Raw genomic sequence first — 26,158 nt, 5'->3', positions numbered from 1 at the left:
TTAGAAAATATGAGAATATACATAAATAATCATAGTGTGGAGCAAGGCAGCAGGTGTTGGTGGTGGTGAGGGGCTATGTCAGGAAGACCAGCAAATTAGCTCAGTATCCCTCCAGCCCTGCTGGTCACTGCTGGGTAAGGGAGTGTTCTACACTGATCTCTGGCCTGGTAATGGTGTCACCTCCCCATCTCTGGAAAGCCTTGAAATAGGGTCTCCACCTCAGTTTGCTGTTTTCTAAGAGTTGGCCTTTGGTGTCATCAGATACTTGACCACAGTATGCCTTAGTTCTGTCTGCATCTCAGGAGGGATTTTCCCTGCAAAACTCTTTTATTTTCTGTCTCCTCGGCACAATAGTGGTCCTGATGTGTTTCTGGATTTGTATCTTCTTTCAGGTTCTTGACTTACAAACAGCTATTGAAAACATTATTGCATCTTATAACAACGAGACTGTGACACTTCAGGACATCTGCTTGGCTCCTCTTTCACCGTATAACGAGAACTGCACCATCATGAGTGTGTTGAATTACTTCCAGAACAGCCACTCCATGCTGGACCACAAAGTAGGGGATGACTTCTTTGTGTACGCGGATTACCACACGCACTTTCTGTACTGTGTTCGGTACGTGCAGTCAGTCACTCATTTGTCCCACCAGTATTTGAGCCCTTGCTGTGGCCACACACAATTATAGGTATTAGAGACCCAGCAGTGAGCTAATAGATGTTCTTATGGAAGGAGACAGATGATGAACAAATAGATACATGCTGTAATGCCAGGTAGAGATGGGAGATATAGGTAAGATAAAACCAGGCAAGAAGATAGGGGGCACTGGCTGGCCTGCTTTAGATGAGTGGAGACCTGCTGAAAGTGGAAGGAAAGGAGGGAGCCCGTAAATATTGGAGGAAAAGTATTCCACGTAGATGGAGCAGCAGGTCCAAAGGCCCTGGGGTGGAGCTTTTGTGACATATAATGAGGAAGAGCACATACCTCGCAGCCTTTAACTTATGCCTGAATCTATAACCTGTAGTTTCATCTACCACATCACCCCCTAAATTTTTTGATCTGGTTTCTTACAATAATAAATACCTATAGTGCTTTTTCTTATCTTTCAAATACAAATTTATATTATGACATGGAATTGTTTTTAAAATCTGTTGCATCCCCTGTGGAGCAGGGGGCAGGGAAACTGCTTCCTGAAGGAGACATGTCTAGCTGGGCAGAGTGTGTTTATAATTCAGTTAGTCACAGAGAAGCGGTGCTTGGTGACCTGTGAGGTGATCTTAGACTTGTCACGTGGCTTACCGTGTATGGGCCTGCCATCTCTAAGCGCCCTGCCCTTTGTCCTGACCTGAGACAGTTGTTTAACCAGTCAAATAATCACATCATGGCTGTTTCCTCGTCATGGGAACTTAGTCTTTGCCACCTTTGAGTGCATTTTTCAACTAAGCACATGTCAAGAGTTGAGTGTGCTGACTTCCTTGTCTGGTTTGGTGACCTTAAGATCTGTCTGTTTTTGTTACTAGACTGTGACACTGTAGTGGTTGGGCTGTATATACTCTGTTTCAAGGAGGTCACCTCTAAAAAGTCTCATAAAACAAAAAGTGTGTACCCATGTTCCCTAAACCAGCATTTTCCACAGGGTAGATGGTAGAGGGGAGCCATGGACAGTCTGAAAGAAAATTAGTGTCACATAATTTTTATATTTAAGGAAAAACAACTGTTTACTTTCTATTGTACAAAATAAAAATCATAAAAGTGTTTTGGTGGGGGAGACGCAGGAGACCTGAGTTTCATCTAAGCAGGGCATGGTTCAGCTAGCTGTGGGACACCCTGTCAGCGACTCCTGGCCTGTATGGTGGGGTACTCTCCCTCAAGCAATTTTTGTGATTTTTACCCTCTGGATGAACTCTCAGATCTGTGATGTGGAGCCAGGGTCAGACCGTGGGAGCAAGGGAACCAGCTTTGGGCCCACCTTGTCACCTGTTTGCCTTGAGCAGGTGACCTGACCTGCAGGCCTGATGGCATCGTCCCTGGGTCTCAAGAGTGGTGGTTTAGAGTGTATTTGAGACCTTCCCTAAGTGCGGATCAGAATTCTGGCGTATGGTCTGTCCTGAAATGCTCATTCCTGCCCCACTGACTGACTGTCTGTCTTCAGTGCACTCCTGGTTGTCCCTGCCTGGGTCATTGCACAAACCTGACTGGTCTCCCTGCTTCCCCTTTCTTTTCCTCTTGCAGACCTCCCACTTTGCCTCTAGAGTGATCTTTGTAAAACAGCGAGTGGCCCCTTCTCCCAGGCCTCTAATTATCCTTCTCCCAGACCTCTAATTGACCCCGGTGTCTACAGAATGAAAAACCCAGACTGCTGAGCATGGCATTCAATCCTTTTCATTGTCTGTCCCTTTTGGGCCCGTCTCTCTCACAGAGGTCTCCGCTCATGGGTACCCCGTGCTCAGACACAGGACTTCTTGTTCCGCAGACTGCCACGCTCCTGCTCTCTCCTCTCCCACATGCCTGTTCTTGTTCCCCCCCCCCAAAGTTGCAGTTGCATGGAACACCCTCACTTCTCCGTCCCGGGGGAATTCTCCCTAGACCTCAGAGATCTGGTCCTGTTTTGCCTCCTCTTTTTGGTGACAGTTTTTCCCCCTCTATTGCTCTCTCCTCTGTGTATCAGGCACCGTGTGGTAGAGTCACATCATGCAGTATTTGCCTGCCTCTCGCTCAGTGATTCTGAGCTTCCAAAGGCAAATGCTGAACTGTATTGAATTATTCACCCAAGGAAACTCAGGACCCACATTGTGCTTAGAATATGTAAATATTGTTGAATACGTGAATGAAAACTAGGGTAGCCTGATTAACTGTTAGTTGTGTAAACATCTCGGTCTCTGACATCTTGAGGCTTGTTCTGATGGAACCTGTTTTCTGAACCTCTTGGCAGGGCTCCTGCCTCTCTGAATGACAACGGTCTGCTCCAGGACCCTTGCCTGGGTACGTTTGGTGGCCCAGTGTTCCCCTGGCTTGTGTTAGGAGGCTATGATGGTAAGTGAGAGAACCTTTTGCTTTTCCTATTAGATTCAATAGTCTTGCTTCTGTTATTAATAGATGGTAATCATAAAGGTTTCATAAATTGAGCACTCTTATTAATTTTCTGTCTCTTAAATCCCAAACATAACGTCCCCTTTGGTTTGGATTTGTTTTTCTGGATTTAAAAAAAGTGGACAGTGTTACCTATTTTGGGGGGTCACGCCTTAAGAAGCTGTCAAGAGCTAAGGACATGTCCCTAGAATAATGTAATTGTATACATCCACGTAATGTGCTGTTCAGCTTCTGGGAGGTCCTGAAACACTAGAAGTTCATCTTCAGAACCCCAGCTGAATTCATGGACTTCAGGTCAAGAGCATCGGTAACAGGGAAGAGATACTGTGAGAGATACGGGGGAAAAAGGTAGCTGATGGATTTTCTTTTTCTTCTAAACCAATTGGTTAAGAATTCAGACACTTTGCCCTGGCCGGTTGGCTCAGCGGTAGAGCGTCGGCCTAGCGTGCGGAGGACCCGGGTTCGATTCCCGGCCAGGGCACACAGGAGAAGCGCCCACTTGCTTCTCCACCCCTCCGCCGCGCTTTCCTCTCTGTCTCTCTCTTCCCCTCCCGCAGCCAAGGCTCCATTGGAGCAAAGATGGCCCGGGCGCTGGGCATGGCTCTGTGGCCTCTGCCTCAGGCGCTAGAGTGGCTCTGGTCGCAATATGGCGACGCCCAGGATGGGCAGAGCATCGCCCCCTGGGGGGCAGAGCACCGCCCCTGGTGGGCGGGCCGGGTGGATCCCGGTCGGGCGCATGCGGGAGTCTGTCTGACTGTCTCTCCCTGTTTCCAGCTTCAGAAAAATGAAAAAAAAAAAAAAAAAAAAGAATTCAGACACTTTTATGGTACAAAGGGCAGTTGGTTTGCCTTTTGCTGGGTCCTATAACACCGCGGAACAGGTTGTACTGGGTCCAGTGAGGTGATGATTCCTGTGACAGCGTAGACACCTGAAGCTGATTACAGACAGCTCAGCAGGTTTCTCTCCACCCTAACAAAGAGGCCAAGTAAATGTCTTCCTCAAGAAGTTTGGTCTGTAATTAAATTTTACTCTGCCTCATATAATAAAATGTCATTTCTGATTGGTGGGGAAAGATGGTGGCATTGATTGGCTCGTCACAGCCATCAAAATTAAATTTTGCTCTCTCCCTTATTGCTTCACCAAAAAGAAATTCCAGATGGATCAAAGATTGAAATGCATGAAGTGGAACTATTAAAGGACTAGAAAAAATTACAGGAGTTTTTAAAAATAATTTTTAAGTGGAGAAGGCATGTCTAAGCAAGATAAAACTCCGAAGCCACAAAAGGAAACACTGATGAATTTGACTACATGAGAGTTTTAAATTCTGATGTGAAGAACAAACATCATAAAGTTAAAAAAAAGATAACAAAACGGAAAAAAAAAATAGTACATGACATTTCTTTCATATATAAAGAGCTCTTGTGAAAAAAAGAAAAGATCAGCAACCCAGAAGAAAAGTGAGTGAAGCCATATGAAATACAAGTAAATGGCTTTTCATTATATAGAAAAAATGCTCAGTCTCACTCCCAATTAGTTAAATGTATCTCACTTCAGTCTTTCTACCTAATAGGTTAGCAAAGATCTAAATGAGTTTGATAAAACCCAGTATGGGTGAAAGCATGGGGAAGCTACTGTATTGATGGGAGTCTGAATATAAACTCCAGCAAAAAGTGTGCATATAATCTCTCTTGTTCACTGATGTATTCATGGCACTTAAATAATGCCTGACACAAAAGTGGTCACAATAAATTTTTTTTTTAATTAATAGGAACAGCAAATTTTTATTTTATTTTTTTTACAGAGACAGAGAGAGAGTCAGAGAGAGGGATAGATAGGGACAGACAGACAGGAACGGAGAAAGATGAGAAGCATCAATCATCAGTTTTTCGTTGCGACACCTTAGTTGTTCATTGATTGCTTTCTCATATGTGCCTTGACCGTGGGCCTTCAGCAGACCGAGTAACCTCTTGCTCAAGCCAGTGACCTTGGGTCCAAGCTGGTGAGCTTTGCTCAATCCAGATGAGCCTGCGCTCAAGTTGGCGACATCAAGGTCTTGAACCTGGGTCCTCTGCATCCCAGTCCAACACTCTATCCACTGCGCCACCGCCTAGTCAGGTGTAAATATTCTGTTGAATAAAAAATAGGACAGTTGCCTGACTAAGTGGTGGCACAGTGGATAGAGCATCAGCCTGGGACACTGAGGACCCAGATTTGAAACTCTAAGGTTGCCGGCTTGAGGGCAGGCTCACCAGCTTGAGTGCAGGGTTGCTGACTTGAGTGTGGGATCATAGACATGACCCCATGGTCACTGGCTTGAAGCCCAAAGCCGCTGGCTTGAGCCCAAGGTCACTGGCTTGAGCAAGGGGTCACTGGTTCGGCTGTAGCCCCCCTGGTCAGGGCACATATGAGAAAGCAATCTCTGAACAACTAAGGTGCCACAACAAAGAATTGATGCTTCTCTCTCACTTCCTGTCTGTCAATCCCTGTCTGTATGTCTCCGCCCCCCACCCCGCTATAAAAAAGAAAAGAAAAATAGGGTGGCCTCTTTGGTGGGCCATTTGGGAGAATCTGTCAAATTTAGAAATGTATGAAGTTTTTGATTCAGTGATTATACTTATAAGAAATGATTCCTCAAATATGTATTTTACACATGAAAAATAATGTTATTCCTTGTAATAATTTTGTTTATAATTTTCAAAATTGTAAAAATATCCAACAATAGATTGGTTAAATTATACTAAAAATACTATGCAGTAGAAAAAAGAATAACAAAGCTCTTTACTAAAATCTCCAGATTGAAATGTCTCAAGATAGAAATTTAAAAGCATAATGTGCAAAAAAAAAGGAAGAAAAAAAAATACAAAATAAAGAAAAAAATCATAATGTGCAGAATAGTATGTTTACTATTTGTATAAAAGAAGGAAAAGGGAAGAATATATGTGTTTGCTTGAGCATCTATGGAGTGTCTCTGGAAAGAGTTACAGGTGGTCACAGGATGGGGAAGGCTAAGAAAATAGAAAGGAAATGAAGGAAGGGAAGAAACTTTTCACTGAACAACTTTCTGCTCTGTTTGGAATTCTTACCATGCATGTGCTATGTAATAATAACAAGTAAAAACGCACTCTTCCTGAGTGATAACCTGTGTCTACTTCAGACAAAGAGTCCTTGTTATTCATGAACTAAACTCTACGGAGTCACTATTGAAGTGAACCTCTTTTTGTTTTTAGAGCACAAGGATATATAGTCTTTAGCCCCAGTGAGAAATCAGTTTGCGGTCTTGTCATTTTCCCCTTGTATATATCTAATTTTCTGCCTGCTTGTAATCTTTTTGATGCTTGTCACATTTTTCTTTCTAGATCAAAACTACAATAACGCCACAGCCCTTGTGATTACCTTCCCTGTCAATAATTACTATAATGATACTGAGAAGCTCCAGAGAGCCCAGGCCTGGGAAAGAGAGTGAGTTGCTCACAGGGTCTGAACAAACTGTCCTTGCTTTGTGGATAGCTGGACACTAACAGAGACCTAAACTTCACTCAGCTAAACTAACCAACATCAGATCTGAGTTATGTCTTTTCACTTGTACTAGTGATGCTAAGAAAAAAATATGTAAGTAAATTTACCTATAAACATTGCTTAAACAGCTCTCCCTACACAAGAATGCAAAAGTATAATAATGCAGAATTTCTCTTGCATCATTTTCTAACAGCAAAAACTGAGAGCTAGCTAAACATACAATATAGTATTAGTAAGGGATAAGTACAGTGGAAAATTACACAGTCATTAAAGATAGGTAATAAATGGTTCAAGAGGTATTAAATAAAAATTGCAGTCAGCATGTTTAAGTAAATATGTCTATACATGCTTTTCATGCTTAGAAAAAATATCCAGGAAATCATTGTTTGTGGCCTCTAGAGAATAGAGAGAGCTCTGAGGAGGACAAGGGACTTTGACTTTTTACTTTATAGTGTACTTTAAGTACATTTTAAATTTTTTATTTTTTAAATCATTTTTTACTTTGCAGTTACAGTTGACATACATTATTATATTAGTTTCAGGTATGCAACCCAGTGATTAGACATTATATAACTTACTAAGTGATCATCCTGATAAGTCTCATATTCATCTGATACCGTACATCGTTATTAGAATATTATTGACTATTTTCTCTGTGCTGTGCTTGACATCCATCCCCATGACTGTTTTGTCACTACCATCTGTACCTCTTCATCCCTTCTCCGTTTTTACCCCTGCCCCCAAACCCCGTAAACCCCTCTTCATCTGGGAACTGCACAAGTGTTCTCTTTATCTGTGAGTCTGGGTCTGTTCTGCTTGTTCATTTATTTTGTCTTTCAGATTTAATTGTTTATAGATATGTATTTTTTGCCATTTTATTGTTCATATTTTTATCTTTTTTTTTTCTTCTTAAAGAAGACCCTTTAAAATTTTCTGTAATATGGTTTGGTGGTGATTAACCCCTTTAGCTTTTCTTGTTTGGAAGCTGTTTATATGTCCTTCCACTCTAAATAACAGCTTTGCTGGGTAGAGTAATCTTGATTGTAAGTTCTTGCTTTTCATCACTTTGAATATTTCCTGCCACTCCCTTCTGGCCTGCAAAGTTTCTATGGAGAAATCAGCTGACAGTCTTATGGGAGCTCCCTTGTAGGTCACTAACTGCTTTTCTCTTGCTGCTTCCTCTCTTTGTCTTTAACCTTTGCATTTTAATTCTGATGTGTCTTGGTTGGGACCTCTTTAGGTTCATCTTGTTTGGGACTCTACGTTTCCTGGAGCTGTATGTCTGTTTTCTTCACCCGGTGTAAGGCCAGTAGCCGCCACCATTGTGGCCATTCACATGCAGGTTCACATTAGATTCCGGCAGATAGTAAAACAGTGGATCCAAAAGCTGGTGGGCCATTCCTTTATTCTAGCCTTGCACTGGCCGGCGAGTAAAAACATATACACAGGGCTCCCAAAGCCACTTACACATTCTCCAGCTCCACAACCAGGATTTTCTCTGTGTTTTCCTAGAACCAGAGGCCCCCACCAGTTTCAGTCACCTCTGGTTCCCCATCTTCACACTTCTCCCTTCTCTCTGCACAAACTGGCTTCTCCTTCAGCACTGTGCCATCTTGGCTTCCTTCTCCCTCTTCTCCTTCTCTGCTCTTTTCAAAACTTTTTGGCAGGAAAAGCCCTCCTCCAGTAAACATTAGTATAACAATAGCCCCTCCCAAGCAGGAATGCAATCAGCAATTTGTAATCAACTGCCCTGCTCTGAGGGTAAGCACACATGTGGCTGCCCAGCGGCATTTTTAACAAAAGTGAGCAAACTCAGAAAATACAGATTTTATAAACTCATTTGCCCAACACCAGGTTAGAGAAGTTTTCTGTCATTGTTTTTTTCAAAAAGTTCCAATTTGCTGCTCTCTGTCTTCTCCTGGTGGCATCCCTATGATACACGAATGTTGGAATGCTTGAAGTTGTCCCAGGCGCCTCTCATACTATCTCCATTTTGGGGGGTTCCTTTTTTTTTTTTTTCTGTTCTGATCAGGTGTTTTTTGATTCCATATATTCCAGATTGCTGATTTGCTTCTTGGTTTCATCTACTCTACTGTTGATTCCCTATAAATTATTCTTCGTTTTAGTTAGTGTACCCTTCATTTCTGACTGGTTCCTTTTTTATGGTTTCAATGTCCTCATTTAAGTTTCTTGAGAATCTTTGAAGCCATTATTTTGAACTCTGTTTCTGATAGCTTGCCTCTATTTCATTTAGTTCTTTTTCTGGAGATTTCTCTTGTTCTTTCATTTGGGACATGTTCCTTTGTCTTTGCATTTTGGCTGTTCCCTATTTTTGTTTGTATGAACTAGGTAGAGCTGTTACATCTCCCAGACTTGGTGGAGTGACCTTGTGTAGTAGGTGTCTTGTAGGGCCCAGTGGCATAGCCTCCCCAGTCACCTGAGTTGGGTGCTCCAAATGCACCCTTGTGTGGGCTGTGTGCCCTGTTCTGTTGTAGTTGAGCCTTAATTGCTTTGGTGTCACTGGGAGGTATCAACTCCTAAGGTGATCAGCTACGAGGACAGGCTACAGTGGTGTAATGGTGCTCACCAAGTCCACCCCTTAAATGTGTCACTCATGGATCTGGTAGGGTTGTAATCTGCTAAGGTCTGAAGCTGCCCAGTGGGTGCACTGGCTCTAGGACTGCCTGTGTCCTGCTTGGGGCTAACCAGCACAAGCTACAAAGCAGTGCGCAGAAGGCTGTTACTTGTGCTCATCTTGGAGGTGCCCAGGAGAGGCCAAACTGTGAACAAGGCCGGCTACTGCTGGTGCCAGGCCTGGGGCCACTTAGCAAGAGGTACAGGGTATACAGAGGCCAGATGCTGCTTGTCTGAGAGATTTTAGTAAAATCTGAAGCATTAGGCAAGAGAGGCCATTTGTTCAGAAAGGCCACTGGAAATGGCTTGAGTGAGCACAAAAATTGGGTAGGGTGGGGTCTAAGGGAATCACCTGGGTGGGCAAACAGTATGAGCCAGGTTGATGGAGACTCAGATATGGTGCCCACCTGCCAGCTCTGTGTGTGTTGGGGGAGTGGGAGCAACAGACTCAGATAAGAAACAGTGGCCTCTGCCAGCACTCTGATCTGGCAGAAAGCTGACTCTAGCTCTTGCTCTGTTGCCAAGCAGTTCAGTTCTTCCCCGTATGGAGGAACTGCTTTTAAACTGCTACCCCAGTGCTAGAGCTCAGAGGCAGTGAGTTTGAGTAAGTTCGTGCACGGGCCCTCTAAGAGGAGTGCCAGGGGCCCCAGCAGTCCTCCATCTCACTCTGCCACAGTCCCTGTGGGTTTTACAGCCAGAAGTTATGGGAGTTTATCTTCCTGGCTCTGGAACCCTGGGCCGGGGGCCTGGTGTGGGGCTGGGACCCCTCGTTCCTAGGGGAACCTCCACAGCCAAGATAACGTCCCGATTTTAAACTGCCACACATGGTGTGGGACCAGCCTGTTCTGGGTCTCTGCCCCTTCTACCCGTCTCCATGTGCTCTCTTCTTTAAATCCCTAGTTGTAGGACTTCTGTTCAGCTAGATTTCAGGCAGTTCGGATGATGGTTGTTCTGTAATCTAGTTGTAATTTTGATGTGGCTGTGGGAGAAGATGAGTACCGTGTTTCCCTATGTTGCCATCTTGACCAGAAAAAAATCTTTATTGAGGCCCTGGCTGGTTGGCTTAGTGGTAGAGTGTCGGCCTGGCGTGCAGGAGTCCCGGGTTTGATTCCCGGCCAGGGCACACAGGAGAGGCGCCCATCTGCTTTTCCACCCCTCCCCCTCTCCTTCCTCTCTGTCTCTCTCTTCCCCTCCCGCAGCCAAGGCTCCATTGGAGCAAAGTTTGCCCCGGCGCTGAGGATGGCTCTATGGCCTCTGCCTCAGGCACTAGAATGGCTCTGGTCGCAACAGAGCGATGCCCCGGATGGGCGGAGCATCGCCCCCTGGTGGGCATGCCAGGTGGATACCAGTCGGGCACATGCGGGAGTCTGTCTGACTGCCTCCCCGTTTCCAACTTCAGAAAAATACAAAAAAAAAAAATCTTTATTGAGAAGTAATTCATATATCATACATTTCACTTGTTTATATTAAGTATACAATTCAGTAGCTTTTAGCATGTTTACAGATGTGTGCAGCCATCACCAAAGCCAATGTTAGAACATTTCCTTTACCTCAGGCAGCAAACCCAGACTTCCGTCACCGCCACCCATTCCCCCACCTCTCAGCCCTGCGTGGCCACTAATTGGCTTTCTGCCTCCAGGTGTTTTCCTGTTTTGGACTTTTTTTCTGCATGGAATCATATGTGAAGTCTTGTGTCTGGCATCTTTCATGTAGCATGTTTTTAACGTTAATCCAAGTCGTGGCATATGTCGGTCCTTCATTCCTTTTTCTGGCTCTGTAAAGTTCCATCCTGTGGATAAACCACATTGTTTATCCACTCATCTGCTGATGCACAGTTGGGTTGTTTCTGCCTTCTGACTGTTATGAAGAATGCTGCTATAGACATCTGTATACAAGTTTTTGTGTGAACTCATGTTTTCATTTCTCTTGGATATATACCTAGGATTAGAATTGATGGGTCATATGGTAACTCTTTGAAGCACTGCCAGACTTTTCCAAAGTGACTACACCATTTTACAAACCCATTGGCAGTGTATCAAGGTTTCATATTCTCCATATCCTTGTCAACCCTTGTTAATATCTGGCTTTTTGATCCTAGTTGTCCCTGTTGGTATGAAGCGTGTCTCATTGTGGTTTTGACCTGCATTTCCCTGGTAACTAATGATTTCCTGCATCTCTTCGTGCTCTTATTGGCCATCTGTATAACTTTTTTTGGAGAAATATTTATTCCTATCCTTTACCTATTTTTTAGCTGGGCAATTTGTATTTTTATTATTGAAGTATAAGAATTCTTATGTATTATGCAAGTCACTGATCAGATACATGATTTCCAAGTATCTTCTCCATTCTTTGACTTGGTTTTTTTGCTTTCTTGATGGTGTCCTCTGAAACTAAAGTTTTTCATTTGATCAAGTCCAATTTATTTTTTCTTTTGCTGTTCGTACTTTTTTGTGTCATAGCTAATCCAAGGTAATGGAGATTTATACCTGTTTTTCTAAGAGTTTTATTGTTTTAGCTCTTACATTAATGTCTTTGATCCATTTGGGTTCCTTTTTGTATATGGTGTTAGCTGAAAGTTCTACTTTCTTTTGCATGTGGCTGTCCATTATCCCAGATCATCTGTTGAAAAGATTATTCTTTTCCCCATTTGAAAGTCTTGCCACCCCATTGAAAATTAGATGACCATAGATACATGGTTTTTCTGCAAAGAAATCAGTCAGTATCTGATAGTAATTGCATTAAATCTGTAGATCAACTTTTTAAATTTTATTTCATGAGCATATATCTTTATTATAATATACAGTACTTCATTTAGAAATATTTTTTAGCAAAAAGGAATGAGATCATGAGCCAGCTTTCAAACTTGTTCTAAAACCTATTTAGATGGTAGAAAACTCACCATGCCTGGAACTGTCTCACTGTGTCACAGAGATTGGGAAGAAGCTCCTCACTTAGCTTTCACTAAGTTACCTAAAAACATAAAATCCTTCTTACTCTTTAGGTTTATTAATTTTGTGAAAAACTACAAGAATCCAAATCTCACCATTTCTTTCACTGCTGAACGAAGTATTGGAGATGAACTGAATCGTGAGAGTAACAGTGATGTCTTCACTGTGGTGATCAGCTATGCTGTCATGTTCCTGTATATTTCCATAGCCTTGGGGCACATCAAAAGCTGCGGCAGGTTTCTGGTAAGTGGGGTGTGTGTGTGTGCGCGCGTGTAAGTGTGGATCGTGTGTATATCTGTGTTGTTAGAAATGGCAGTGTACAGCATGTGTCATGTTTTTGCCTCTACTTAATTTATTATGTTCAAAACTGCCTTAAATTCCCCTGTGGTTTAGCTGTATGTAAATTTCCCACTTGTTGCATCTGTTTTCTTCAGTTTCAACTTTCTGGTTTATCTTCAGCTTAAAATTTCTTCACATGGTCCAGTTTTTTCTGATTTGTCTTCCTCATCACCTAAGAATGGAAGTTCATAAAATATAGTTTGGAAAGACCTAGACAATTTACTATTTATTTTCTCAAACTGGGAATTGTACTGTTATGTTAGCTGCAGATTAGCTGTGCCCGGGGGAAGCGGTAGAAATGAGGACCTTTAAATAACAGGATGCAGGACACTAACTACGACGTGTCCTTGTTGCGTCCCTCAGGTGGATTCTAAAGTCTCCCTAGGCATCGCGGGCATTCTCATCGTGTTGAGCTCGGTGGCGTGCTCGCTGGGCATCTTCAGCTACGCTGGCATCCCCCTCACCCTCATCGTGATCGAAGTCATCCCATTCCTGGTGCTGGCTGTTGGGGTGGACAACATCTTCATTCTGGTCCAGACCTACCAGGTACACTTCCACATTCTCGTTGAACGTGGCAGCTGACCAGGTACTGGGCTCCACTCATGGCTGTGTGGCTCCATGCAGAGTCTTGCTGAGTGTGGACAACGAGGACGCCGTTTCCTTTCCTCTGGAATGTTTCTTCGTGTCTGGCACCTGTTCTGGCCGTTTTGGAATCAAATCCACGCCTCTCTCTGGTTGGCGGAACAGATATAAAGCGAGAGTGTGGTTTTGAATACGTGCAGCTTACGTGCACATATTACGGCTGCTATGAAAAGGATGCTCCACATAGTGTAGAAGAATGAAAGATTTGTCAGAGGGGCCGCTAACAGGACAAAAGGTCAATACAGAACCTGTTGGTGTAGAAAATGGCCTCAGTCAGTTGGCTCTCACACAGTCCCCTTGTCTGATAGTCCTCACTGTGTGGCATGTTCGTGGGATGTCACTTAAGGGCCCAGCCACCTGCAGCCTGCATTCCAGTGTATTCTCCTCATCAGATGATCCAGTCGTCCCTTGAACCTTTCCCGTCTCCTAGCTCAGGAAGGCAGAAACACTGAATGAACTAGCATGAGATGTTACAGGTCCCCTACCACAGTTTATATATAATGTGTAGGTCTCACTGATCAACTTTCTTTACTGTCCATACAGAGAAGCAAAGAGGTGGTGTTGTTACTGAGGTATTTTAATGTTGCATGTTTAATTTTTTTTTTTAAGAGAGATGAACGTCTTCAAGGGGAAACCCTGGACCAGCAGCTGGGCAGGGTCCTTGGAGAAGTGGCTCCTAGTATGTTCCTGTCATCCTTTTCAGAGACGATAGCATTTTTCTTAGGTAACTGCTCTTTGCATTCTACCAATGTCATAGTTTGCTAAGCCTGGGAGTAGAAGGAGCCTGGGTGTCTGAATATGCTCCCTGTGTTCTTCCTTTCTTGAGCTTTATTCTAGAACTGGAAAGGATCAGAGTGGACCACCAGAAAAACTGATGGCAGTATCTTGGGTGTCATGTAGCAAGTTCTTCTTTCTCACATTATTTCAGGACAATGTTGACATTTGTGGTCCAGATCCCGAGGACTTCCCTGCCGTTTTCCCTTTTTGGCACCCATGGCAAATGTTGACACTTGGAAATGGCATTCTTGCATAGCCACAGCACCCTTCTCACAACAACACTGGTAGCAGCAGCTCCAAAATGCACAGGCATTAGCTTGCAAGGTGTTTAGCATTGTTCTCATAGGCAGTCTTCCTTTTCCGCACACACAGCTCCCTGGGGAGGCAGCCTCGCTGAGGAGCAGAGGTCTTTGGATCTTACCTCAGTGCAAGGAGCCAGAATAAGCTGGCCCGGGAACCAGCACACCTGCATTTCCTTCACATGGAGACATTAGCCCGTCTTACTAGTGGGGCTATCTGCCCCCCTCTCTGGCGTGTAGGAAGGAAAAACTGACCCCACCCTCTGAAGAGGAGGCTGAACTAGAGTCGCCAGCAAGTCCAGAGAAGACACAATCCATGGATCACAAACAGAAATGCCTACTCAGGCCACTGTGTCACACAGGGCCATTGCAGGAATGTCCTGGGTGGTAGCCTTTCAACACAGACACACCATTAGTGTATTATTTTTCATTTCCGTAAAGCAATGTTCTTGAAACCTGTGGCCTTTATAGTTCCTTTTTAATGAGTACAAAAAAACCTATTTCCTCTTTCCACGTCTGTTGTAAGAAAACCAGTGTGAGTGTGATGATAATAGCAGCTGACACTGCCCCTCAGGGTTGGCATGACTGGAGGACTGCGGCAGTGGGAGTGTGCAGGTGCCGTCGGAAGGAAGCAGCTGTGTGCCACTGGCCTGAGGAGCCAGGACCAATTTTTTTCTTTCAAGCAACACTGTGAATCAAAATTTTATTGTTAAATATTGACTCCTTATTTTATTTTTAAAATATTGTTAAATTTTGAAATGGGTTTATAATATGGGCCAGACAGGCTATATGTGGCCCCTGAGCTGCCAGAGTTGAGTTTCCGAGTCTTAGACCTGTGCTTCTGGCTTGAGCGCCCTCATCTGGTGGAAAATAAACTGAGAGAGACTGATACTGGTGATCTAATACCAGATGGAAAAGACTGTTCTCTTAGAGCAGGGGTCAGGAAAATTTTTGGCTGAGAGAGCCATGAACGCCATATATTTTAAAATGTAATTCCATGAGAGCCATACAATGACCCGTGTACGGTACACATTATCCAATAAAAATTTGGTGTTGTCCCGGAGGACAGCTGTGATTGGCTCCAGCCACCTGCAACCATGAACATGAGCGGTAGGAAATGAATGGATTGTAATACATGAAAAAGTTTTATATTTTTAACATTATTATAAATATTTTTATTAATAATTTGTCTGCGAGCTAGATGCGGCCATCAAAAGAGCCACATCTGGCTCGCGAGCCATAGGTTCCTGTCCCGTCTTAGAGTGAACATCAAAGGTGCTATAAGAAATGGCTATATTAATGGTTTTCAAATTTTAATGTGCATAAATTTTCTGAGAGACCCTATTAAACATAAGAATTGGGGTTGAATTCCCAGCTTCCTTGATTAAGTAGGATGGGGCCAGGCCCAGCAACCTACATTTTTAACTCAAGTGAGGCTGACACCGTTTTGAAAAAGACTCTTCTGTTCTGGTGTGACCTCCACAGACTTTTGCGGCATCCTTTGTGGGGAGGTGGGTGGAGGAAGTCGTACAGGTCTGGCCTGTCATGGCTCCTTGTGTCCGTGTGGACACAGGACTGAGACCGCAGAGCCTTTGCTGTCAGTGGGCATGACAGCTCTCCTCCCCTGCAGGAGCCTTGTCAGTGATGCCAGCCGTTCACACTTTCTCCCTGTTTGCCGGGATGGCGGTCCTCATCGACTTCCTTCTGCAGATTACCTGTTTTGTGAGTCTCTTGGGGTTAGACATTAAGCGTCAAGAGGTAAGTTGTTACCAGGATTACAGCCTATTTCATTTGAGTCTAGAGTCTAGCTAAAGCAGCTAGAGGGCATGACCTCTGTTCTTCTTTGTCCCCCAGAGAAACAGGCTGGACATCCTTTGCTGTGTCAGAGATCCCGAGGATGGGACAGGCAGCCAGGTCTCAGAGGGCCTCTTGTTTCGCTTCTTCAGAAACTGCTATTCTCCACTTCTGCTTAAGGACTGGGTGCGACCCATTGTGGTATGGGCTTCTCCGTGGCTTTTCCTGTTTCTCTCCCCGGCTCAGGCTTCATCACATGCCTTCGAAGAATCAGACAGCCTGGGGTGGGGGGGGCAATCCTAACAGCTCTTACCTATACATACAAAACCATAAAAGCAGATACGCTCAAATATGTAAAATGTTTTTAGCTAGTTTTTAGCAGTCAATATAAGCAAGAGTTTTTAAAGTCTTTTATTTTGAAATGATAGGTGCACAGTAAGATGCAAAGGCAGTACAGCGAGGACACAGGTACCCTGGTCCAGTTTCCTCCATGCTCTTACATAACTGCAGTTCAGTACCCAAACCAGGAATTTGACTTTTGGTACAACATGTGAATTTAGTTTCATGTCATATCATCACATGTGAAGATTCATATAACAACCACTGCAATGAAGTCCATTAACACAGTCGTCCTCCTCACGCTGTCCCTTTATAGTGACACCCCCCACCCTCTGCTGTACACTCCCCCATCCTCCACCACCCGCCTCCATTCTCCCCACCCCGCACCACCCGCCCCCATTCTCCCCCCCCGCACCACCCGCCCCCATTCCCGCACACACACCACCCGCCCCCATTCTCCCCCCCCACCACCCGCCCCCATTCTCCCCCGCACCACCCGCCCCCATTCTCCCCCCCCCCCGCACCACCCGCCCCCATTCTCCCCCCTCCCGCACCACCCGCCCCCATCCCCCGCACACACACCACCCGCCCCCATCCCCCGCACACACACCCATCGCCCGCCCCCATTCCCCCCACACACACACATCGCCCGCCCCCATCCCCCACACACACACCGCCCGCCCCCATCCCCCCCACACACACACCGCCCGCCCCCATCTCCCCACACACACACACCGCCCGCCTCCATCCCCCCCACACAACACCGCCCGCCCCCATCCCCCCACGCACACACACCACCCGCCCCCATTCCCGCATACACACCGCCCGCCCCCATTCCCCCACACACACCGCCCGCCCCCATCCCCCGCACACACACCACCCGCCCCCAATCCCCTGCACCACCCACTGTTTCTGGTCCTCTGCAACTAGTCAAGAGTTTTTATAGTTCATGTACTGGATATAGCCAATAGTGATCATCTATCACTTCTCTACTTAAACAACATAAATTAAGCCTGACCTGTGGTAACACGGTGGATAAAGCATTGACCTGGAATGCTGAGGTTGCCGGTTCAAAACCTTGGGCTTGCCAGGTCAAGGTGCATATGGGAGTTGATGATTCCTGCTCCTCACTCCCTTTCTCTCTCTCTCTCTCAAAATGAAGAAATTAATAAAAAAGAAAATCTCTATAAAAAAAAACACAAACATAAATTAGTTTCCCATAGTAGTAAGAGTAATATGTAACATTTATTGACTACTTAATATTGTTAGCTAAATATAGGGCATTGTGGGAAAATCTAGATTATTCCTGTAATCTGTGTGCTGAAGATTTTATGTTCTTCGGTTCCTTGTAACTAAGCAAATGCCACCTTGTAACTCACTTTCTGTTCCAGATCGCAGTATTTGTGGGCGTTCTGTCCTTCAGCATCGCAGTCCTGAACAAAGTAGAAATTGGATTGGACCAGTCTCTTTCAATGCCAGAGGTAAGATGCTTTTTTAAATTTTAACTTATTTAGCCAATGGTGAATAAATTTTTCAAAACTTGCATACAGATATTTCAAGATAGTACCTGCTTGTAAGTGCAGGTGCCAGCGGTGCTCCGTGTCAGGGCACTGCCGCAGAACTCGGCCCTGTGGGCCTGGGCATTCTGAGTTCCTCACAGCCCTCGGTGCAGCCAGAATGCAGGCAGCCAGGCCTGTCCCCGTGCAGTGCTCCGTGCCAGGGCACTGCCGCAGAACTCGGCCCTGTGGGCCTGGGCATTCTGAGTTCCTCACAGCTCTCAGTGCAGCCAGAATGCAAGCAGCCAGGCGTGTCCCCGTGGGGTGCTCCGTGTCAGGGCACTGCCGCAGAACTCGGCCCTGTGGGCCTGGGCATTCTGAGTTCCTCACAGCCCTCGGTGCAGCCAGAATGCAGGCAGCCAGGCCTGTCCCCGTGCAGTGCTCCGTGCCAGGGCACTGCCGCAGAACTCGGCCCTGTAGGCCTGGGCATTCTGAGTTCCTCACAGCTCTCAGTGCAGCCAGAATGCAAGCAGCCAGGCGTGTCCCCGTGGGGTGCTCCGTGTCAGGGCACTGCTGCAGAACCCTGCCCTGTGGGCCTGGGCATTCTGAGTTCCTCACAGCTCTCAGTGCAGCCAGAATGCAAGCTGCCAGGCCTGTCCCGGTGCGGTGCCCCCCTACTACAGGGACCAGGAGGGTGGTGAGTGGGGAGCAGCTGTGTGGGGAACCCTGAATCTGGGCTGGAGTCTTCTTGGCCAGGAGCCTCCTGGGGCCCTCCTGATGCTTATTTGTCCACATGTCACCTGGGCACCATCAGAATGTTCACACCTTGTCCTGTGGTTGGGTCTCCTTTCAGGACTCCTATGTGACGGATTATTTCCGGTCCCTCAGCCAGTACCTGCACGCAGGCCCACCTGTCTACTTCGTCGTGGAGGAGGGGCACGACTACACCTCTCTGTTGGGGCAGAACATGGTGTGCGGGGGCTTGGGCTGCAACAACGACTCCCTGGTGCAGCAGATATTCGACGCGGCCCAGCTGGACAACTAGTCAGTACCGGTGCCGCGCTTTGCAGCGGGACGGGCGGAGCCGAGGGGCGCCCCGCACTGCAACGGGCCAGGCCAGGGGGCACCCACGCTGTAGCGGGCCAGGCCGGGCCAGGGGGTGCCCACACTGTAGCAGGCCGGGCTAGGGGGTGCCCACGCTGTAGCGGGCTGGGCTGGGCCAAGGGGCGCCCCGCGCTGCGGTGAGACGAGCCGAGGAGCACCCAGCCAGAGGCAACTCAAGCCGGCAGTTTCTCACTGAACATAGGTTTTTCCAAAATGTGTTTTCAGAATGTATGCTGAAACTAGCTTTACCTGAGCAAAACCTGTAAAGAACTGATTTACCACCTTATATTTTGAGGGTTTTCCCTTGAAGTGCTCATGTAATCTGTCTTTTGAGCCACAGTCTAAAATTTAGAAAGGAATTTCGATTTCCAAAAAAGGGGTTGTAACGAAAGCCTTCACCTGTGGGACAAGCCAGTAATTAATTAGTTGTCTCCTTCTTTCCAGCACCCGAATAGGCTTCGCCCCCTCATCCTGGCTTGATGATTACTTTGACTGGGTCAAGCCGCAGTCATCTTGCTGCAGGATCTACAACAGCACTGACCAATTCTGCAATGCTTCAGGTACTTCCCCTCCTTCTCTCACTCATTCCATTTTCTCTGGAAATTCTTTTTTTAATTTTTAGGGAGAAGGAGACAGGAAGGGAGAGATGAGAAGCATCAACTCATAGTTGTGACACCTTAGTTGTTCATTGATTGCTCTCTCATATGTGCCTTGACCGGGGCTACAGCAGAGCCAGTGACTCTTTGTTCAAACCAGTGACCTTTGGGCTCAAGCCAGCGACCCTGTGCTCAAGCTGGTGACCTTGGGGTTTTGAACCTGGGACAGGCCAACACTCTTATCTACTGTGCCACCGCCCTGGTCAGGCTCTCTGGAAAACCTGTTAACATTATAATTTAAAAATCATGTGCTGTTCACCTGCATTTATACCTATTTCTGTACCAGCACTGGTTCTTGTTCTCTTTGTTATTGTTACCTTCTTCATTTGTTCACTCTGAGGAGTACTGCCTTCCTGTCTCCACTCTCGCCCCTACCCCCACCCCACGGGACTGCCGGCTAAACAAGGCCCGAGTCAGTGGACTATGGTTTTCAGAGTTTGAGATTTTCTGATCTTTTCCTGATGACACTGATTACCTTTTTTTTTTTAATTTATTTATTTTAGTGAGAGAAGGGAAGGCAGAGACAGACTCTCACATGCTCCCCTGACTGGGATCCACCCAGCAAGACCAGTAGGGGGCAATGTTCTGCCCATCTGGGGCCCTTGCTCCGTTGTAACTGGAGCCATTTTATTTTAGCACCTGAGGCAGAGGCCATGGAGCCATCCTCAGTGCCCAGGACTAACTCGCTTCATTGAGCCATGGCTGTAGGAGGGGAGAAGAAGAGAGAGAGAGAAAGGTAGAAGGAAAGAAAGAGAAATGAGAGGGGGAGGGGTGGAAAAGCAGGTGGTTGCTTCACATGTGCGCCCTGACCAGGAATCAAACCCGGGACGTCCACACACTAGGCCGATGTTCTGCCACTGAGCCAACTGGCCAGGGCCTGACACAGATTGCCTTTTAATTGGAATTGGCCATAGCTTCTCATAGGTGTGCTTTCCTTCATTGCTATTGCCCTGGTTTCGTAAGCGGGTTGAGGTTATCCTAGAGTTTCCTGATGGAAACATGTAAGCTCTGGGCCCTGATAATACCTATTGAGGTTATCCTCCAGCCTGCTTTGGGGGAGACAACTTTCATAGCCTGCCTAAGATGAAGATGGTATCTTAAATATATTAGACTATGAAAATCACACATTTTGAAGCTTTTGGAGGAAAAAGATTGAGGAAAAGAATTTGCCTCATTTCTTTAACAGTATTTTTAAATGTTTTAAAATGAAATCTGGAGACTCATTCTTTTCTCCTTGATTCCTCCCTGCACGCTGCTGCTAGTGGTGGACCCTGCCTGCGTCCGCTGCAGGCCTCTGACTCCAGAGGGCCGACAGAGGCCTCAGGGTGGAGACTTCATGAGGTTCCTGCCCATGTTCCTTTCTGATAACCCAAACCTCAAGTGTGGCAAAGGGTAAGTGTCCCGAACCCTTTGGGGGCGCAGCTGTGTTATTTGCATTGGAAACCTGGAGAGGGCTGGAGTGTAGAAGAGGCTGTGTGGGAAAGGGCCTCCTTCCAACCTCCTCCTCATCCTTTCTTCATTCTTCTGTGAAAGCAAGAAACCTCTAAAACACCTGTAAAGACAACAACTCATTTCCAACTGATTGCGTCCTGGCTTGAGCATTCGTCTCTTAGGCGCATGTGTGTCCCGGCCCTCCTGGCCGTTTGCATGGGTGCAGAGTCCTGTGCCGGTTTCTGGTGGAGGGAGGGGAACGTGGGTTTCAGAATGTGAACTGGTCTGTTCCGCTGGGTCCATGGGTGTATGGGGCAGCATCTCTGCTTTGATGATGTCACCCTAGATTCAAGTTTAGATTATTTTGGGCCCATTATTATGAGCCTGTTCATCCAGCGGGCAACCAGTTACCCTTGGAAGCAGGATATCTGGCCCAGAAATAGGAATCACTGGGATGGGGTGATTCAGAAGCTTTTATAGGAGGAAGATGAGTGTCCACATTACGTCAGGTACACCCTGGACATCCCTGATTTTTTATAAGAATACATAATTTGATCTGAGTCCCATCATATATTGGTCACACAGATCATGCCTGTGTTTTGAGACCTATGCTAGGCACTGTGGTAGGGCTCTCCCTAAAAGTAGAACAGGAATGAATCTTGCATCCTGGGCCGTCTGCAGACTGAATGCTTTGGCCTACATAAAACAAGCCCAAGTGAATTCGCTTTTATGAAGCAATAGCCATCAGTCTGGGGGAGACTCCTACGTGCCAGTATCATGCCAGGCACCTCGCAGCCTCATTTCACTAACTCGTCACGCAGCCCTGTGAGTAGGTGCTGGTACACCCCTCTGTAGGGAACGATACTGCAGCCTGAATTCAGTAACGTTGCCCAGGGTTGTACGGCCTGTTCGTGGCCAGGGCCAGCCCAGAGGCCATCTCCCGGCTGTCTCCGCCAGGGCCCTGCGCTTCCCCACTTCCTGTTACACAGCATTGCCCAGCAAACTGTAGGAAAACACTGGATTGCAAGCAGAGCTCGGCATAGAAACTAGAGCAGATGTACACCAAAGAAACCACAAGCAGTGAGGAAAAGCCAGCATGGGGGAGAAGAAGCGAACCTTTCACCATCGGTCCCTTCCAGAGGGTGCCCTGTCGCTGAGATCAGAGCTGGTCTGCCCTCTGAGCCCAGGGTCAGATGATTCACTTCGTCTTGAGTGTTCACATTCTGGTTTTTGCAAAGTGTGGTCTTTCTGATGCCACTGAGTCTTCTCTCAGGGGACATGCTGCTTATGGGTCAGCAGTTAACATCCTTGGCAATGACACGGGTGTTGGAGCCACATACTTCATGACCTACCACACCGTGCTTCAGACCTCTGCTGACTTCATTGACGCCATGAAGAAAGCCCGCCTCCTTGCTGGTAACATCACCAAAACCATGAGCCAGGACGGAAGTAGTCACCGTGTGTTCCCATACAGGTAAGTGTGAACTGTACAGATGGGGTGTTCTAGGGAAGGGCCCACACCTGGGGCTCCCGCGGGCAAGCCGGTGCCCGGCTTTCATTCTAGCACCTCCTCCTTCACGAGCACCTTCCGAGTGTGTGCAGAGGATGGCACCTGGGCACGGAGGGCCAGGTCAGAGCACCTGCTGAGGTCCGAGTTCTGGAGGGACTAAGCTTAGTCTCTGGGCCAAGGCCCACACTGAGAACACACTGCGAAAAGCACGGGGGCAGGGCAGGCTCCGTGCAGGCTCTGCCCGCACCTGACAGCGGCTGGGCGTGACCCGGGCTGCTGCGTGCTTGCGACAGTGCCTGCAGGGCGGCTTTTTTTTTTCTTTATTGCTTCTGAATTTTTTCTGTATAAAAAATATTATATATGGAATACTGAATTGGAAACGATAGAAAAGTAGAAAACAAGTGGTTTCCTGATTTTTTCTCACCCGTGAGCTCGCTTTAAGCAGTCCTGTCCCCTGCCGGCAGGGGACAGCCTCTCTCCCTGTGGGAGGAGTCTGGAGCGGGTGTCCTGTTCCTGGGAGGGGCGGGCGGGTGAGTTCTCAGACCCTGCACAGACCCATTCGGCCTGAGGTGGTTCTCAGGAGAAAGTAGGACTTGTTTTGTCAAAATACCATGGACCAGTCTTTGTAAATGCCTATGAAGTAGAATAGATTGGGATTGTGGACAAGAACTTTATATGAAATACGCATATTGGACCGTGGCTAGCGTTCCTCTGGGTGTGGGTGGAGAGTCACGGGGCCAGCTGAGTTACTGTGGACGTGCTCTGCAGACAGCAGGGAGGCTTCTCCACAGGGCCTTTCCGAGTGCGTCCATGGGGTTGCTGTGAGGCCAGGGAAACACAGCTTCTGAAAGTGAGAACGAGCTGTTAACAACCTCTCCCTTCCTCTCTAGTGTGTTTTATGTGTTCTACGAACAGTACCTGACTATTATTGAAGACACAGTCTTTAACCTCTGCACGTCCCTGGGAGCCATCTTTCTGGTGACCGTGGTTCTCCTGGGCTGTGAGCTGTGGGCTGCTGTGATCCTGTGTGTCACCATCGCCATGATCCTGGTCAACATGTTTGGCGTCATGTGGCTGTGGGGCATCAGTCTCAATGCGGTGTCCCTGGTCAACTTGGTCATGGTCAGTCCAGGTCCTCATTTGGCCCCAAACTCCTGTCACTTAGTGGGAATTGCTTCTGGGGGTAAAAGACTAAGCCTGGCTCTTGTTCTTTGTACACATGGAAAGGTGAGACTGGGGGGTTACATAGAGCCACAAACTTGATTTTATGGTCAACATAGGGATCCTTTTATTATTCTGAAGGGTTTGCAAAAAAAAAAAAAAAAAGCCTGATGACAGCAAGATGGTCGCTATTTTCCATCCCTGATGGAATTCTCTGACCGGTAAACATCTTTGGCTTCCCATGCAATTGCCAGATGCATAATAGTCAGTCTTGGAGATGTGAGCATTTAAGAAGGTATTAATGGAAAATAGAAACAGTACATCTGTACTTCCAGTATGAACTTTGCTTCAGGTGGAGTGGTATTGAGGCTCTACTTCAGAAACGATGATAGTGTGCTGGGGGTAACCAGTGGAGGGCGGGGGTAACCAGTGGAGGGCGGGGGTATCCAGTGGAGGGCGGGGGTGACCAGTGGAGGGCAGGGGTGACCAGTGGAGGGCGGGGGTGACCAGTGGAGGGCGGGGGTAACCTAAGAAGTTCAGCAGCTCCCCTAGTAAAGGCAAAGATGCTGTATAAAATGGAGCAATGGGCGCTGCGCCTGGACGGTCCCACAAGGTCCCTGGTGCATTTGGGTTGGTGTGCTGGGGCTTTACGGTATGTGTCAAAGAGGGTGTTTAGGGCACCTCTACCACTACGGGGGCCCTGGGAAAGGAGCGGCTGCTTATGATTTCAACCAGCTCTCTTTCAGAGCTGTGGCATCTCCGTGGAGTTCTGTAGCCACATAACGAGAGCCTTCACCCTGAGTGCAAAGGGAAGCCGCGTGGAGCGGGCGGAAGAGGCGCTCTCCCACATGGGCAGCTCCGTAAGTAGCTGGGGCAGAAGTTTCAGTGGAAAGTGACCAGCCCAGGAAGTTGGTGTTTCTCAGAAGGAACTTTAAAATTTAGTAGGAAAAACAGAGTTTTTATCCCTTGTCTAGCAGCAGCTCCTAAGGAGTTTTCAGACAGTTCACAAAATAACTATATTATATTCTGAAATCCTTTCAAGCCGTTCCCCTTGGTGAGTCCTTTTGTAGGAGGCAGTTCGGCCAGAGCAGGAGGAACAGAGAAGTTGGATTTGAGAGAGCTGAAAGCCGTTTCCATTTAAAACACGAGCCCGCTGTATGTGTTGAAGGAGCAGGAGCCCAGAGAGCACTGTGTAGTTGACGTCTGGAGACTCGTGGGCTCAGCTCTGTATCCTGGCTTAGCCAACCAACCAATTCCTTTACCACTAAAGATAACACTTTTACAGAGGAACAAAAACTTGTTTTATGCCAATTTTAGATAATTAATACAATTTTTAACTGAGAACATGATCTCAGTTTGAGACAGAAAAGTATATCTGCAGAATACATAGCTTTAACCCTGAGAATACCCTTTTATGCTGCTGTTTGAGGCTCAGCAGCAGCAAATAAAACAATTTTCAGTAGAACATACTACTACTTAGCAGGAACTCTGAAAGCTGGCGTTCAGTCCCCCATGACTCTTGACCTTGACTATTAAGAAACCCCTGTATTAGGAAATGTTCATTATACTAGGGTGATAAAAGCAGTTTCCAACACCACCTCTCTTCTTTTAGGTATTCAGTGGAATCACACTTACAAAATTTGGAGGGATTGTGGTGTTGGCCTTTGCCAAATCTCAGATTTTCCAGATATTTTACTTCAGGATGTATTTAGCTATGGTCTTACTAGGAGCCACTCACGGATTGGTATTCCTTCCTGTCTTACTCAGTTACATAGGTAAGAGTTCTAATTTTTAAATAAGTGGGATGGAGGAAGTATGTTACTAATGGAGAATTATGGTATCTTCAGGCATTGTTTTTAAGTATTTGAACTTGTACTAATTAGTCATTTGATCAGTTGAGTAAAAAAATTTCTATGAGAAAAAAATCCTATCTAGAGAGTTCATGATTGTCCAAATCCCTTCATTAGAAAACTGCTAACATTTTTCTGGATGGCTGACTTGTCTGCTGAACAAGGAAGGCCCTGAGGCCGTGAGTGAGTGTGAAGGTCAGGGCGCGGCATCCCTCCCTGCTGAGATGGGGGACCTTGAGTGCCTGGACAGCAGGGTCCCGGCCCAGCAGTGCTGGAGCAGTGCTCATTTCCCCACGTCACCGGAACAGCAGACTGTCTGCTTGCTGCTCCTCTGGAGTCTATCCTTGCCACCTTTTTTGGCCACTTCAGCTTCCATAATGAGTTATGGTTGAAAGGAGGACAGTACTAATGTGCTTGCTTTATAGCTTTGTAACTAAGTTGAAGCACTGAAATTGATTAAATGGTGGGGGGCAGGGCTTTGGGATTTTTTTAATGTCCGGGAGATAGGAAGGGTGGTTCTGTTGCAGTACAAATTATTCCCCTTTTTCCTGAAGAAATATGTTATTTTTTA

The 26,158-nt window shown here is 46.5% G+C and overlaps 1 protein-coding gene across 2 annotated transcripts in view; it reads left to right on the top strand.

The window, feature by feature from the left end:
* The window catches only part of NPC1 (NPC intracellular cholesterol transporter 1), a 55,459-nt gene that overhangs the window by 28,599 nt on the left and 702 nt on the right, over positions 1–26,158 (top strand). For both annotated transcript variants that reach the window (XM_066247523.1, XM_066247522.1), the window contains exons 9-24: positions 393–619; positions 2,934–3,034; positions 6,448–6,550; positions 12,243–12,432; positions 12,892–13,074; positions 13,780–13,894; positions 15,877–16,004; positions 16,101–16,241; positions 17,771–17,860; positions 18,729–18,919; positions 19,424–19,539; positions 20,898–21,027; positions 22,340–22,540; positions 23,467–23,698; positions 24,484–24,597; positions 25,350–25,512. In XM_066247523.1, the coding sequence (XP_066103620.1) occupies positions 393–619; positions 2,934–3,034; positions 6,448–6,550; positions 12,243–12,432; positions 12,892–13,074; positions 13,780–13,894; positions 15,877–16,004; positions 16,101–16,241; positions 17,771–17,860; positions 18,729–18,919; positions 19,424–19,539; positions 20,898–21,027; positions 22,340–22,540; positions 23,467–23,698; positions 24,484–24,597; positions 25,350–25,512 (2,425 nt within the window). The remainder of the gene's footprint in view (positions 1–392; positions 620–2,933; positions 3,035–6,447; positions 6,551–12,242; positions 12,433–12,891; positions 13,075–13,779; positions 13,895–15,876; positions 16,005–16,100; positions 16,242–17,770; positions 17,861–18,728; positions 18,920–19,423; positions 19,540–20,897; positions 21,028–22,339; positions 22,541–23,466; positions 23,699–24,483; positions 24,598–25,349; positions 25,513–26,158) is intronic.

Source organism: Saccopteryx bilineata, chromosome 11, assembly GCF_036850765.1.
Source record: "Saccopteryx bilineata isolate mSacBil1 chromosome 11, mSacBil1_pri_phased_curated, whole genome shotgun sequence".
In the NCBI taxonomy this organism is placed as follows: Eukaryota; Metazoa; Chordata; class Mammalia; order Chiroptera; family Emballonuridae; genus Saccopteryx; species Saccopteryx bilineata.
This window is presented reverse-complemented; position numbering and strand designations above follow the sequence as displayed.